Here is a 15,029-nt window from a genome sequence, read left to right on the forward strand (position 1 = left end):
AGTCCTCCCGACATGGCTCGCACGCTGCGACGGGAACATGATGGTCGGGAGAAGCAAGGAGCCATCTTAAGAAGGTCGGCTGGAATGAAAAACCTCCCATCGGAAGGTTTGCTGGGGATAGGCGGGATTTCCGCTGACATGCGGATGACCCTCGCGCGTCCTTCTCCGGAGCTAAATCGGGGTTGAGGAAGACTTGCTGAAATGGGTAGGGAGGACGAAAAGGCAATTGAGGGCCGCCGCGACGACCCTGAGGTGAGCCGCGCCACAGTGAGACATCGGAAATGGGGTTATTCTCACATCTTAAAATTGCATGTTCTTCGCTTCCCAGACCCCGCATCGTTTCATTTTTGGGCCTGCTAGTTTTCTTGATCTGAGCTTTTAATTTCATCGGAAGGTCATTCAGTGGCTACCACTAGAGTCGTATATTCATTTACACGTGCCAGTACACCTGTAACATAATGGACCTTCGTTTGAATGTGTATGAAGGCACGCGTATTTATAATATAGCCCGAGTAGCAGAGCCGCAGGAAAAATAATAATCACTAACCAATTGATATACTCTGTAACGTGCTTTGTGTGAATTTCGAAAAACCGTGGTTAGCGACATAATTTTTTTATTGCTGCAAATTTCGCCATCTGGTTGCCTTGCAGATCTGGAAGACTACAACTCCCATCCCAGTGCTTGTGTTGGTTGAAAAATAAACCCGTGTAGTTATATATGGTGGGCTGCGCTTCCTTATTCTTTTTAAGGTGTAAAATATTGGCCATTATATAAACACTAAATAATACGTCTGTGCGTGTTATTTGAATGTCTCTGGGGCTTCTGTTTTTTTGCTTATAACATCCCCTTCTGTTCTTTATTCCCATGAATTAAGCTTTTATCAGTTCTAGAAGTTAATTGTATATTTTTCTTTTCTTATCTTGTAAAAATATAAGTTAAAAAAAACCTTACTGCATATGACACTGGTATGCATACCTTTTATGATCATCCCTCTTTTTGTAAAGAGTTCTACATTATTAATATTTATTTATGATGGGCTGAAATTGGTAATATTCCATGGCTAGTACAGTAATCTTACTATTCCAGTCCAGGACTGATTGGCTTAATTTTTTTAAAAAAATTGCTTTAAATATTAATTCTATGTGGATATTTCAGTCCTGAGGACTGGCAGAAAGAATTATAAAACATTGGAAGGAGAATTCTACAACTCTTTTTTTAGCAGTGAATTATTAATACCTGTTTTCATCATATATTTTTTGATAAAGGGACAAAGAAGTCTTTTCATCAATGCTGAAAGTTTTTGGAGTTCTATTTGTAACATAGTTTCTAGGTCTTCTCTGCCACTTTCTTTTTTTAATTATTTTTGTGTTTTTCCTTGCCTTTTATGCTATATATATTTCTGTGCTTTCAAAATAAAATAATAAATGCTGAAAGGATAATAATAAATGTTGAAAGGATGCCATATGAAAGAGGCTACATAAAAGAAATTAAGTACAAATAATCCTTGACTTACGGCTACCATAGAAGTGAGCCCAAAATTTCTGTTACTAAGCAAGACAGTTAAGTGAGTTTTGCCCCATTTTATGACTTTCCTTGCCACAGTTGTTAAGTGAATCACTGCAGTTGTTAAGTTAGTAACACAATTAAATGAATCTGGCTTCCCCCATTGAACTTGCTTGTCAGAAGGTCGCAAAAGGTGATCATATGATCCTGGGACACTGCAACCATCATAAATACATGCCAGTTGCCAAGTGTCCAAATTTTGAACACCTGACCATGGGGATGCTGCAATGATTAAATGTGAAACATGGTCATAAGCCACTTTTTTTCAGTGCTGTGGTATCTTTGAACTGTCACTAAATAAATGGCTATAAGTCAAGCACTATCTGTAATTGAAATTGGTCTTTGATTTTTTTTTCTAATTCAATGTATTTCATACAATGTAGATATGAGAATATTAATGAATCCATTATGATTCTTTTTTTCCCGGTACAGGAGGAGGAGGAGGAGGAAGAAGAACTTGTGGTATGTAACTTTATGGATAATTGAGCAAAAGAAGTAATTCATAACATTTCAATCAACAATGTTGTTTTAAAAGAATCTATAGTATTCTGTCTGGATGAAAATTTTAAAAATGGTAGAAATGTATATAGTGGTGGGAATGATTATTGGGTTCACAAGTAAATTTCAACAAATTAATTATTTTTCTTGATCACAACAAGTGTGTTTGTGATACTGCAATGAAATGTCTGATTTTGAATATTAGCAGAATCTTATGGCATCTTTTCTATGCTGCTTTAATGAAACTAAAACAAACTTTCTATCTGATGTACTTATTTGCTCAATAGCATGTGTTCTTTTTACTAAAACCAATAATTCAGGAACAAAAAGATAATATAGAAATTGGGCAGATCAATTCTGATAAATGCTGTGTCTAATTGGTGGTTATGTAGTGAATGTCTTACTATTCCATCTTTGTATCTGATTTTTGTTTAATAAAGTATTCTGAACTATTGTATTTAGAATATCCCAACCTTGTTTTAATATATTATTTCTTTTGAATGTTAGGATTCCTATAGTAAGAGTAAAGATGGACAAACTAAATATGGACTTTGCTTCCAAACTGTAAAACTTTTCCTGGCTCAGTTAAACTGCTCTTTTGTTTGAGAGTTAGCAGAACCCCAACCAATACAGATTTTGTTGTTCCCTATTACTACCGGAAATATCAGTTGCCTTTGCTCTGAGTGTAGTTGAAGAGTAGTGTCCCAATTTCTTTGCAGAAAAGTCCTATCTTCAAGCCACCTCAACAATGCCGTCAACAGGATATCCATTCACCTGTCATAACATAATTGGCAATATTTTTGACAGACAGATTTGGGGGTTTAGCAATTCGTCAGAATTCATTTTATTTACCTATTTTTCAGCCTGAGATTACCTGTCAGGATTAGAACAGGTGACTGTGATAGCATATTCTTCTATGGTACATAGAACAGAAGTGCACTAAACCTGTGGTCAAAAGCAGCCCAAACAGAACTGACAGATGCAGTGGGGAGACTATGTCATGAAACTGACCCGCTCTGTTCTGCTTTACCATGCAGCCTCCACCCCAGCTGCTGATTTCTCTCTACAAACAAGGGGAACAGCTCAGAGACCAATAGATATATTGGAAGAGCTTGTTTCAAAAGAGCCATACTCTTTGCACCAAAATAGAATAGCCCTCAAGGACAGTGCCCACTACGGATGGGACAGCACCAGTTAAATTCCCCATTTAAGTTTTAAGCTGATTCTAACTAGGATTCATCTCACAATTCCAGTGACAAAACAGTGGTAAAACTGGCTTATTAGCTGCTTAGGAAAGAAGGCATTACTTTAATTAAACTACAACGGTAGACTTTAAACTGCTAGTATGGGTTTCAGCACGATACCACCAACATCTTGAGTACAAGGCAGAAAAGTAGTTGCCAAACATGGCTAGCTCTTGTAGGGAAAGGACCAAAATTCTGTGTTTTAAAAAAGAAATTCAAAATGTCCTGGATGTTACAGTCTTTGAGGAAAAATAATACATCCCTGAATGGCTACAATTTATAATCCAGAGTTTTTAAGTTTCTTATGATTATCAACTCTCCTGATAATTATAGACTTTGGTATGCTAACTTTAAGAGTAAGTTGGATTCACTCATTTGGTAATGTCTTTAGAAGAGCATTAATTATGTATGTGATGCTTTTTCTTCCAGGATCCTTTAACAATTGTTAGGGAAGAGTGTGAAAAAATAGAAGAATGTGCAAAAGCTATGGAACGTTTAGAGCAGTGTAATTCTCGAGTATCCTCCAGATCTCAAACACTGGAAGAGTGTACAGAGGAGCTCTTTGATTTCCTGGAAGCTAGAGACCATTGTGTAAGTTGATTTTAGCATGACTTTTATATATAAAGTTGTGTAAAATAATAATTATATGAATCAAATGAAGTTATGATTGTCAAACTTTGTTGTCCCTTAGTCTTTAGAAAAATTATGGATCAGCAGTTTGTAAATAAAATAAACTTCTGTAAGTAAACTGTAAGAATATATTGTGCAAGAAGTAGAATATATTTTTTGCTTAAATTCTTGTTTTCATTTGTTCATTTCTTGGTTTACAGGTAGCTCACAAACTCTTCTCCAAACTGAAATAAATGTTTATTCAATCATGTCAACTTAATATCCAATGAACACTTTACAGACGTGACCTGCTTCTGTGACAGATTGATCCTTTTTTTTTATTACTACATCGTAGTACTTCTGTATTCTGTGGACGATTTGCAGTGTTAATAGTTTCTGTACATTTCCACATTAAACATTTACTGTAAAAAATAAAACAGTTGTGATAACTACACATCCTTGTTTAAAATTATGGCATATTCAGATTTTAAATCACGGAGAATTTTAACTGTGTATGTGTGGAGAGAGAGAGATTTCCTGAATTTTTCAGATTTTAAGAATCCAGAAAATGTAGAGAAAATAAGAGGAAACTGCTGCTAGAAAAGCAACTAACATGAGGTCAAGATGCCTTAGAGAAGGGAAAGCTTTTTCAATCATTTTGTTGGTTGAAAGTCTATCCCAAAGACTAAAGAGACAGGAAAGTGTTTGCTAAATAGAGCACCCTCTTAGTATCTGGTATTCCTCTGTTACTGATGCTCGCAAGTGTGTGTGTTGGGGAGGGAGCATGTTGTCAAGGCAATATACAACCTCCACATCTGGGCACAAATGGGAGGAAATTTTAATAAGGAAAAAAAAGCTACCTGCATATAGTCTCCTTGATGTCAGTCTGTGGAGACAAGCAGGCTGGTCAATTCCTGCTCAAAATCCGAGAGAGGATGGGAGGGGGAAGTGGACCCCCCACTTCTAGGAAAATGTTAGGGGGGGACGTTTCCTGTTATTTGATTGGTCTCTGCCATGTACATAGCATCACCTCCTTTGTCAATGCACAGAAATTGCAACAGTTTGCAAAAAGCCCTAAAATGGTCAAAAGTAGAGATGGATGAAAGGGGCAGAAAACACCTTAAACTGACTTACTGAAAATCTTGGTCGACATAGTAATTATCAGCTAAAAACAGATGGTCTTATGGCCAATACTCCATTTATGCGTTGAAACTAATTTGTCCACTTAACTTATAAATACACAATTGCTAAGAGCCTGACATTTGGGAAAGGGTTCCGGAAAAACGCATTTTGTCTTTGGATCTGCCGAGGCATTCTTAAGCAGCCATTCACCGACCCGAATAAAACGTAACTCCTTTCCCTAAACGAAGCTCCGTGGGAAGAAGGCGTGTAATTTTCTGGGCTTCCCCACCGACATGCTGCCAATAACATAACACATTAAAAAAACCACTCGACGCTTGTCCTTCCAAATGTCAAGCTGCTCGGTTTCCGGTTTTGTTACTCCTACGTGCGACGGAACGATTTTGCACGTCGACATCAGCCAGGGGAGCTTAAAACGGCGTGACTCACGGCAGAGGGGGAAGGGGTTGTTGGTGGACCGTCCCTCCGCCGGCTCATGATACCGTCGTCGAGCATGGCGGTTGCACACCAGGCAAACGGGAAGCGGTTACTCCTGCGGTATTTGCGGAACGCCTTTTTTTACCCCTCGGGGCCCCGCCGGCATCGTCATTACAAGAAGAAATGGGTGGGTGAGAAGGAGGGATAGCGGGGCGCCACCCGCGCACACCTGTGTTCGCTGTCTCCCCGCCCCGTCTCCCCAACATGCCAGCCCCATTGGAGGGCAAGCCCTTCGTAACCCCACGGAACTATCTCGACCTGATTTCTGGTGTCTCCCCGGTCTTCTCTGAGAGACTCTTCCCACCCTTTCTTTCCCCTCTTTATTAGAATTAACCCGTCCCTGGTCGTATTAGATTCTCAATCCTGGCCACTTTAAGATCTGTGAATTTCAATTCACAGCATTCTCCTGCATGGCTAGCTAGGGAATGGTGGGAGTTCAAGTCCACATATCTTAAGAAGTGGCCAAGGTAGAAAAAACCCACTATAGGCTAATCTCAAGCTTTCCGTTTCTTAAGATACTGGACCATGTCCTTCCTCCTGATGATTTAAAGGAAAACTGCTTTTCCAAAAGAGAGAGATGGTTTTACATTGAAATTACAGTAGGATGACTGAGTAGTTTTGCTGATTATTCTGTCTAAACAAATGTATCTCCTGAAGCCCAGCCCTACGCATGATTTTTTGGAAGTCCCAAGGAATTTTAGGATCAAGTTACAAAACTAGCCTATATCATTTTATTTAAATAGACTGAGATGTGTGGTGTTTAAAGCCAGATTATAGTCTTTTATCAGCAATCTTAATTTGGCTTTTTATTGATATTCTTTATTAAAGGAGATGTGTATCTTGGAATAAGAGTTTTGATTTAGATATGTGGAATGTAATGTGACAAATCATTTCCACAATTGTTGCTATTAAAACATATTCATTTAACACATAGTTTAACCCAGCTGACTGAACTTGACTCTTGAATTCAGATAGTCCTTGATTTATGACTACAATTGAGCCCAAAATTTCTGTGGCTGAGCAAAACATTTGTTAAGTGAATTTTGCCCCATTTTATGACCTTTCTTCCCACAGTTAAGTGGATCACTGTAGATTTTCATATAATAACACAGTTAAGTCAATCTGGTTTCCCCATTGTCTTGCAAAAGGTGGTCACATGATCTTAGGACACTACAACCATCGTAAATATGAGACAGTTGCCAAGCCTCTGAATTTTGATCACATAACCATGGCGATGCTGCAGTGATCATAAAGTGTGAAAAACAGTCATAAGTCACGAGTTGTAACTTGAACAGTCACTAAACAAACTGTTGTAAGTTGAGAGTTACCCATACATACTTTCTTGCTGAAGAAAACCTCTTCTAGGGGTTCTTGCATATAAAGAGGGAATGCGTGGAATTTATAATCTGGATTTTTCTTAGTTCAAAGTAAGTAGAAAATAATGATGTGGGCTTAGCTTCATGATTACAGTTTTCATTCACATTTATCAATCGTGGAGCATTGCATGTTGAAATATGTCTACTGTATGTGCATGAGGGAGAACTCAATAGACAATCCCAGTTTGAAAATTATGCTTCATTATCAGTGACAACTATAAAATGTTTCCATTGGATGATTTTTTTTTAATTGTTGTATATAGGCAGCCACTGATACTCGGACAACTAGTACCAGAGTGGCTCTCCAGGTCTTTGACATGAATTATGGAGAACAGTTTGGCAGCCTCTGGCCCTCAATTCGCATCAGTCTCCTGTCAATGCAAAAATATGGGGCCCTAGTCAACAATTTCTCTGATGTAGAACAAGTCATTCAGAGTCTGGAAGATATGAGTGCAGTAGATTTTGTCCAAGAATCTCAGAAAGTCACCGAGGACTTAGATTCCTCCATTGAAGAAGATGACAGTGTGCCAACTTCATCTCCCCAAATTCAGACGGAACTTTCAAAGACTCAAGAACAGCATTTTCTTAATGTCAATCATGACATCAAATGTTACACATTCCCCAAAGGAGACATCAGTCGTTTTCGTCAAGCTAGGTATGAATTTTTGGATTTTTAGAATGCTTATACAATTTTCCTGAAATAGCAATTTTCTGCTCTTCTTAAGCTTTCTGTTTTGCTTCAAAGAGTTTTTTTAATGTAATAAAATAAATTAGGTGTTGATCTTTCAGAATACAAAAGAACATGCTTTTTGAATGTATTTATCCCTTCTCTGCCCCAACCAGTATAGACAGTAATCAGATATGATGGAAGCTGATCTATTAATATTTGGAGGGCCTTTTATTCTTATACTTGATTTGTATAAAATCAAGCAGAAAAAACTTAAATACAAAACAAAAAGGTGGCATAAAACTGTTTTTCAAGATACAATTGCATATATATAGTACATACCTTAAATTCTTAAAATACTGGGTTACTTCTAAAAAAGTAAATTACTTTGAAACCTGACTTATATTCTGGTCCATTTATCTCAGCAACAGCAGCTCTCTAACATTTACCTGGGACTTTTGTAAATAAAACATAGCATATACTTTACAAATCTTCAGAAATAATAACTTGTATAAACAAATCAAGTTACAACAGGAATATTCAACCAATTGGGGCTAATAAGTATGCATTTGCAATGGTTCTTGTATATTTCCACTTAATATATTTCTTTGACTTGTAGACCAGACATCATAGGAATTCTTGGTTACTATCTCCTGGATGCTGCCTCAATTTTACCTGTTTTGGCTCTCAATGTACAGCCTGGAAACATAGTCCTTGACCTTTGTGCAGCCCCAGGTGGAAAGACACTGGCACTTTTACAGACCAGGTATTGTTGTAAGTAACATGATTTACTAATGATCTATAGATACTTGGCAGAGGTCACACGCATCATATAGCAAGATAGGCTTCATTTCTGTATAGACTTCGATCTTGTTTTTGAAAGAGTCTGAGATATGGTGCCCTTGGTTGAAGCTTCTTTCTTCTTGAAATAGGTGAGCTGACAGCCAATGATCTCTCTATGTCTCGCACAGTCCGGCTACGTAATGTCCTTCGCAGCTATCTTCCCAAAGAAATCCAAAATACAGTGCGGGTTACTTCATTGGATGGAAGAAACTGGTGTCATACAGAAACTGGTACTTATGATAAGGTAAGAATTATTCTAACTCTTGCTATTGGAAATTGAAACACCTTTATTTTTTTTAATAAATCAGAATCTGGGATTCCATTTGCCAAATAGAACTATTAAGATTTTTTTTTTCATTTCATTTCTTCATTTCTTTCTAGTCCTTGCCCCTTTACTAGATTATCTCTAGAATTATCCCTGTAAGCAGCAGTACAGGGAGTTTATAACCAAGATTGATACAGCAGTTTTTTGAGTTTTTAATCTTAAAATTAACAATATCCATTGAAGAATGTTGTAATATAATCCTTGATCATCTATCCTTGATGATTTATGCCCTGCAATCACCACAGGAGGTCCTTATGTCCACAATTGAGCCCAACATGTATATTGCTAAGTGAGAAATTAGCTAAGTGAGTATTGCCCCTTTTTACAACTCTTCCTGCCACGTTTGTTAAGTGAATCTCTGCACTTGTTAAATTAATAACACAGTTGTTAAGTGAAACTGGCTTCTGCATTGACTCTGCTTGTCAGAAAGTTGCAAAAGTGTATCACATGACCCCGGGACACGGCAACCATCATAAATGGGAGTCAGTTGCCAAGCATCTGAATTTTGATCATGTGACCATGGGGATGCTATAATCGCCATAAGGTGAAAAATGGTCATAAGTCACTTTTTTCAGTGCTGTTGTAACTTTGAAAGGTCACTAAATGGACTGTTGTAAGTCAAGTACTACCTGTAACTCATGTCTTGATTTAGTTCCCTGTGAAACTATTGTAATATCCTCAAATGCAGCAGCAGAACCAATCCCTCCAGTTTGAAGCAATACCTACTTTAAGTTTACGGTATTGGTTATCAGTCAGCTTCGGCACTGAATTCAAATGCTGGACGGTATCTTTAAAGCCCTACAGGGCGTAACATTGGGTTAGCTCAAGAAGTGCTCTGTCAGAATAGAATTTGCTTGGTTGGTTTTGTCATTTAAAGCAGCAGAGCCTTTCTGGCTCTGCGGACTGGCCTCAGGAGGGAGGGGGTGGTTTGTGGATGTACCTCTGCTGCCTTATGAATGAAGCTTCACAAGCTTGCCCGCCGCTTGCATGGCTGGTTCTCAAGGGGCCATGGACTGTACTAGTCCACGAACCAGGGGTGGTTGTTCCAAATTTATTCAGAAAGCTTTTGTAGCAGACTAGAAATGTGAACCTTGGTTTCCCAGTCTTGGTCTAGCACAGCAGCCATAGCACCATAATGAGTTTTGAGCATTTGCTTACATACATTGGATCTAAGAATAGTTACTGCTGTAACTAGAATTGCAAGAGATGGTCAGTATTCCTGTCATACTTTTTCCAAAACAACAGAGCAGAGCAGAACAGAGCAGAACAGAACAGAATAGAATAGAATAGAATAGAATAGAATAGAATAGAATGAAATGAGCTGGAAAGTACTTTGGCGGTCTTTTAGTCCAACTGCCTGCTCAAGCAGGAGATCCTATACCATTTCAGACAAGTAGCTTTTCTAGTCTCTTCTTAAAATCCTTCAGTGATAGAGTGCCCACGATTTCTGAAGGCAAGCTAATTCCATTGATTAATTATCCTTACTATTAGGAAGTTTCTCCTTAATTCCAGGCTGCTTCTTTCTTTGATTAGTTTCCAACCATTCCAACTTGACAACCTGTCTTTTCAATCTCTAAAACAAAGGAAGAAATATATATATTTCACACACACACACACACACACACACACACACACACACCATATTTGCCGGCGTATAAGACGACTGGGCATATAAGACGAGCCCCCAACATTTCCACTCAAAATATAGAGTTTGTTATATACTCGCCGTTTAAGATGACCCCCCCACTTGGAGGCATGCAAGTGAAAGTGACGCGCCTGCCCCCTCCCGGGGAAAAGTGAAAGGCCTCCTCCCTTAAGCAGCCCCTGCATAAGCGCCATCGGGACTCCAAGGGTGGGGGATGGACAGCTGTCATCTCTCTCTCTCTCTCTCTCTCTCTCTCTCTCTCTCTCTGTGTGTGTGTGTGTGTGTGTGTGTGAGGGTAATCTCGGCTATCTCTGGCCTCCGCTCGGTTTTAAAGTCGCTTGGCCGGTTCCCAAGTCGCAGCGCGCGCTGGCCAGGAGATGCGGCGCTGGGTGGCAGCTCGGTGCCGGGAGGCGGATCTTTCTCTAAGCGGGGAGGAGGAGGGACAAGAGGAGGGACGGGACGGGACAGGGGGCGGGAGGAGGTCCTCGCCTTCTTCCACCGCCCACCGGACCCTTTTCTTCCCAAGGGGACCCTGGAAAGCAGCTCGGGAGCCGGGTGGCCCTGCCCAGCGGGATCCCATCAGGAACTTCCCGAGAACACCCCCTCCGCCCCAAGCACAGCCCTCCCGGTCTTTCAAAGAGGGAGGGAGAAGCGGGAGGAGCAAATTGCCGGCCCCACCCCGCTGCCCAGAAGGAGGGGCGCCACAGTCCACTCCCACCACCTTCTTCTCCCCCACCCCCGGGCCATTACGCGGCTCGGGGCTGGCTGGGCAAAGCAGCCCCGCCAGAGACCCTCCCGCTCCACCCCCACCCCACCTCCAGATTGGCTCGCAAGCGCCCGAGCTGGGCGGAGGGTGGGTGGGTGGGTGGGGGGAGGAGGAGGAAGAGAGACTCTGGCTGGGCTTGAAGGGGCTTCGCAAGTTGCGGAGCTCCGCCCCGTCGCTCTTGCACCGAGTGACAACAACGTATGATTGCCGGCGTATAAGACGACCCCCCACTTGGAGGCATGTTTTTCAGGGCAAAAAAGTCGTCTTATACGCCGGCAAATACGGTATATATATTAGTTTCTACAGTGGTGGAATAGTAGCTTCAAAACTTTGCTTGACTTTCCACTGTGCAAGGGAATAGAATTAAAAGTCTAACATAATGTCGTTAATGGAAGGAAATCTGTGGAGAATTTTACCAGAGGGAATATTTGTTTGGTTCCATTTAGGTACTTGTTGACGTGCCATGCACAAATGATCGAAAGTCAGTCTTGGAAGAAGATAACAATATATTCACATATGCAAGAAAAGGGGAACGTCAGATGTTGCCAATGCTCCAGCTGCAACTGCTCATGTGAGTGATTTTGATGTGTTGTCTACAAATGATTTAAGAAAAAAATGTTCCAGACAGCTAAAAAATGTTTTGTTCCTTTCCTGCTCTGGGCCATGGAATTCCAAAGATGATGTTGCAATTTCCAGAAGTAAAGTCTACCAACAGGGAACAATTTGTGGTGTTCCAGTTCCAAGATATATCAAACAGCTTAAGCTCAGAGGATTTACTTTCATAAACCAATGAATTGCTCCCAGAATAGAACAGAAGTTGAAATTAAAGTTATTGGAATAAATATAAATAACCCCAGATATGCTCATCATATTACATTAGTGGCTAGAAGTGAGGAAGACTAAATCATGCGTTTAAGATGAAAGATTGGAATAAAAAACCCAGTCTGATGCTTAGTGGCTTTTTTTTTAAACCAACATTCTAAAATTGTGTCAACTGTTAGTGTCAACCCATTGCCAATAGGCAGAGAAGTAGTAACACACATTATTTTCCTAGGGTCCAAACTGCAGAGTGATGGTTTTTGTAACCATAAGGAAAAAAAGATGTCTGCTACCTAGGAGAAAATACTATGGCAAATCAAGATATATATTTATAGAGACCCTGTCAACCATGATGCATGTTATCAAGGCTAGTCTTCCCAATCATAAGTTAACTGTGAAAGTTAGACAAAGCTATGCACCAAGACAAATTCCTTGTGTGTCCAATCACACTTGGCCAATAAAGAATGCTATTTTATTCTAGACTGTCATAAATGCAGAACAAAAAAAAAATCTATGTTTTTGAATTGTGGTGCTGGAGAAGGTTGTTCGGAATACCTTCCTTGGCAAGAGGAATCAATAGTAGATAAAGTAAAATCAGATTATTAATTACAATAGAAGAAATAATAATTAAGCTATACATTAAATATTTGAGATATATAATGTAAGGCAAGGTCATTGAAGAAGACCCCAAGCTTCAAAAAAATCAAAGGCAGTAAACAGTCCTGGTGATTTATTATCTATTGACAAAGAGCTTGAAGTGATAGAATGACCAAACAACTAAAACATTATGAATCTGTAATTTCAACTACATTAATATTCTTATAGCCAGGATTCTTCAATCTTGAACTAAATTCTTTGAAAATTCCACAATACTCAATTATGCTTTTTCATTATGTGATGGCTAGGGGAAAACAATACAGCTGGCAAGGATTTTATTCTCTTTGGTTGGAGGCCAGATTTGAGTTTTGAGAAAATGAGGTGGGGCTGGCATAAGGTTTCACATTCACAAAATTGTTGAACGCTGGTGTACCTAGTCACAAATCAAAAAAGGCAAGTGTGACAGATAGGATTCCACGGGAAGTGTCTGGGTCGATCGGTGCCTATAAGCGTTATTTCTAGGAACTCGGTAAATTAATAACCAATTAACAAGGCAGAGAAAGAATTGATTCTGTGTATATCTAGGGCCCAAAATATAGTGTGCATTCTTGCGCTGGCATATGCTGTATGCTTCCCTCTGTTGAATAAGTGCCTCAATACAGTTGAAAGAAATCCCACACAATAATTTCTTGCTTGCTTTTTTCCAGAGCTGGAGTACTTGCTGCTAAGCCAGGAGGAGAGGTGGTGTATTCCACATGCACTCTGTCTGAGCTCCAAAATGAGTATGTGGTTGAGAGAGCAGTGGAGTTACTAAATATCCAGCACAGCATCAGTGTGAGAGTAGAGGACTTGAGCCATTTTCGGAGACTGTTCCAGAACACATTTTCTTTCTATTCAAATTGTAGGCTTGGAGAACTAATCCTGCCCCACCTCACAGCTAACTTTGGACCCATGTATTTTTGCAAATTGCACAGAATGAATTAGATTGAAGAAAGAAAGTGAAAAAGGAAGAAAGGGATTTCCCGTGTATTATTAAACATCTCTTCAAAAGATGTAATTGAATTTACAAAAAGCTAGAGATATTTTGTTTTGTAGGTTACAGGCCTGGGCCCTTTACATGTCATTCAATGCCTGTTCTTTGCAAGGAAGTACTTATCTGCATGGGTAGTCTTACCAGAATGAAATTCCGTTTACATGCAATAATAATAATAATAATAATAATAATAATAATAATAATAATAATAATAATAATAATAATAGAAGAAGAAGAAGTAGTTGCATTTACATACATCTAATTATATATTTACATACATCTAATTATATAAATAATTGTGTGCTTGTATCACAGTCTCTAATGTATACTGTACACATTAGAGAAAATCCAGCTGAGCAGTATCCAGATGTATGAGGGCTTCAAATTTCAGAAAACTTTATACCATCATATCCTATCTTTGAATTTGGGAGTTGTGAACCCCTGGTCCTGTGGAGATTGCCAGACTGGGAATGGTTATATTAGAGACATTTCTGCCAGGTGTATTAGAATGACAGAATAACAGAGTTGGAAGGGACTTTAGAGGTCTTCTGGTCCAATTCTCTGCTTAAGCAGGAGACCCTACACCATTCTGAACAAATGACTGTCCAGTCTCTTTGATAAAAGTTCTAGTGATGGAGCACTTACAACTTTTGGAGGCAAGCTCTTCTTCCACTCTTCTCGCTGAGAGAAAGTTTCTCCTTAATTTTATGATGGATGTCTCTTTGATAAGCTTTCAGCTGTTAAAATGTCTATGGAGATGCTCAATCATCCGGGTCATGGTTGTCCCAAAGGTGTTTTGAAGAGGCAACTATTTCCTTGTGTTTTTTTTTTTAAATTTGAAAATGTTTTGCTTCTCATTCAAGAACCTTCTTCATTTCCTGAATTGAACAGAATGGAATTGAACTCCAGAACTGAAGAAGCTTCTTGGATGAAAAGTGAAATGTTTTCAAAGATTAAAAAAAACAAACCCAAGAAAGTCCAGTTGCGTTTTGAAAAGCACAATTAGGACATTCATCTATTATTTCTTGTTTTGCCCTCAGGTGCTTTAGAGAATAGGTTGAACCCCTCTTCTCTGTGACATGCCCCTCAAATATTGGAAGACTGCTATCATGTCAGCCTTAGTCCTCTTCATTAGACTAGACATTCCCAGTTCTCGCAATCATTCATTGTATGGTTTAGTTTCCAGTCCCCTAATCATCTTTGCTGCTCTTCTCTGCACTCTCAAAAGTCTCAACAACTTTTTTTGTATTGTGGTGACCAAAGCTGGAGACCAAGTATGGTCTTATCAGTGAAGTATAAAGCAATACTAACACTTCATGGGAATTTGATGTTACCCCTCTGTTGATGCAGCTTAGGATTGCATTGGCTTTTTTGGCAGCTTTAGCACATTGCTGGCTCATACTTAAACAATGGTCCACTAGAACTC

At 39.3% G+C, this 15,029-nt stretch overlaps 2 protein-coding genes across 3 annotated transcripts; both read left to right on the forward strand.

Annotated features, from left to right (window-relative positions):
- The first annotated feature begins 26 nt into the window (after positions 1 to 26).
- Positions 27 to 4,369, forward strand: UQCRH (ubiquinol-cytochrome c reductase hinge protein). The gene is made up of 4 exons (XM_026665800.2): positions 27 to 252; positions 1,997 to 2,026; positions 3,736 to 3,897; positions 4,137 to 4,369. The coding sequence occupies exons 1-4, from the start codon at positions 202 to 204 to the stop codon at positions 4,167 to 4,169; spliced, it is 276 nt and encodes a 91-aa protein (XP_026521585.1). The 5' UTR covers positions 27 to 201; the 3' UTR covers positions 4,170 to 4,369.
- A 1,106-nt stretch (positions 4,370 to 5,475) lies between these two features.
- On the forward strand, positions 5,476 to 14,003 carry NSUN4 (NOP2/Sun RNA methyltransferase 4). 2 transcript variants are annotated; one of them, XM_026665802.2, is made up of 6 exons: positions 5,476 to 5,659; positions 7,172 to 7,563; positions 8,195 to 8,349; positions 8,508 to 8,662; positions 11,601 to 11,725; positions 13,278 to 14,003. In XM_026665802.2, exons 1-6 carry the CDS (start codon positions 5,531 to 5,533, stop codon positions 13,552 to 13,554), a joined length of 1,233 nt encoding a protein of 410 aa, XP_026521587.2. In that variant the 5' UTR covers positions 5,476 to 5,530; the 3' UTR covers positions 13,555 to 14,003. The 2 variants fall into 2 exon arrangements, with proteins under 2 accessions (XP_026521587.2, XP_087816331.1); XM_087960205.1 differs by having other exon boundaries at positions 5,504 to 5,592.
- The last annotated feature ends 1,026 nt before the right edge of the window (positions 14,004 to 15,029 follow it).

Source organism: Notechis scutatus, chromosome 3 (genome assembly GCF_049901735.1).
Source record: "Notechis scutatus isolate UNSWTSFEM ecotype Mainland chromosome 3, rNotScu1.2, whole genome shotgun sequence".
Lineage (NCBI taxonomy): Eukaryota > Metazoa > Chordata > Lepidosauria > Squamata > Elapidae > Notechis > Notechis scutatus.

Bases quoted from the DNA above. Each gene is read 5' to 3' on its own strand.
- NSUN4 (XM_026665802.2), top strand. From the start codon at position 5,531: ATGATACCGTCGTCGAGCATGGCGGTTGCACACCAGGCAAACGGGAAG. The intron at 5,660-7,171 runs GTGGGTGAGAAG...TGTTGTATATAG, and splicing joins GTCATTACAAGAAGAAATGG to GCAGCCACTGATACTCGGAC. The intron at 8,350-8,507 runs GTAAGTAACATG...TTCTTGAAATAG, and splicing joins TTTACAGACCAGGTATTGTT to GTGAGCTGACAGCCAATGAT.
- UQCRH (XM_026665800.2), top strand. From the start codon at position 202: ATGGGTAGGGAGGACGAAAAGGCAATTGAGGGCCGCCGCGACGACCCT. The intron at 253-1,996 runs GTGAGCCGCGCC...TTCCCGGTACAG, and splicing joins GCCGCCGCGACGACCCTGAG to GAGGAGGAGGAGGAGGAAGA. The intron at 2,027-3,735 runs GTATGTAACTTT...TTTTTCTTCCAG, and splicing joins AGGAGGAAGAAGAACTTGTG to GATCCTTTAACAATTGTTAG.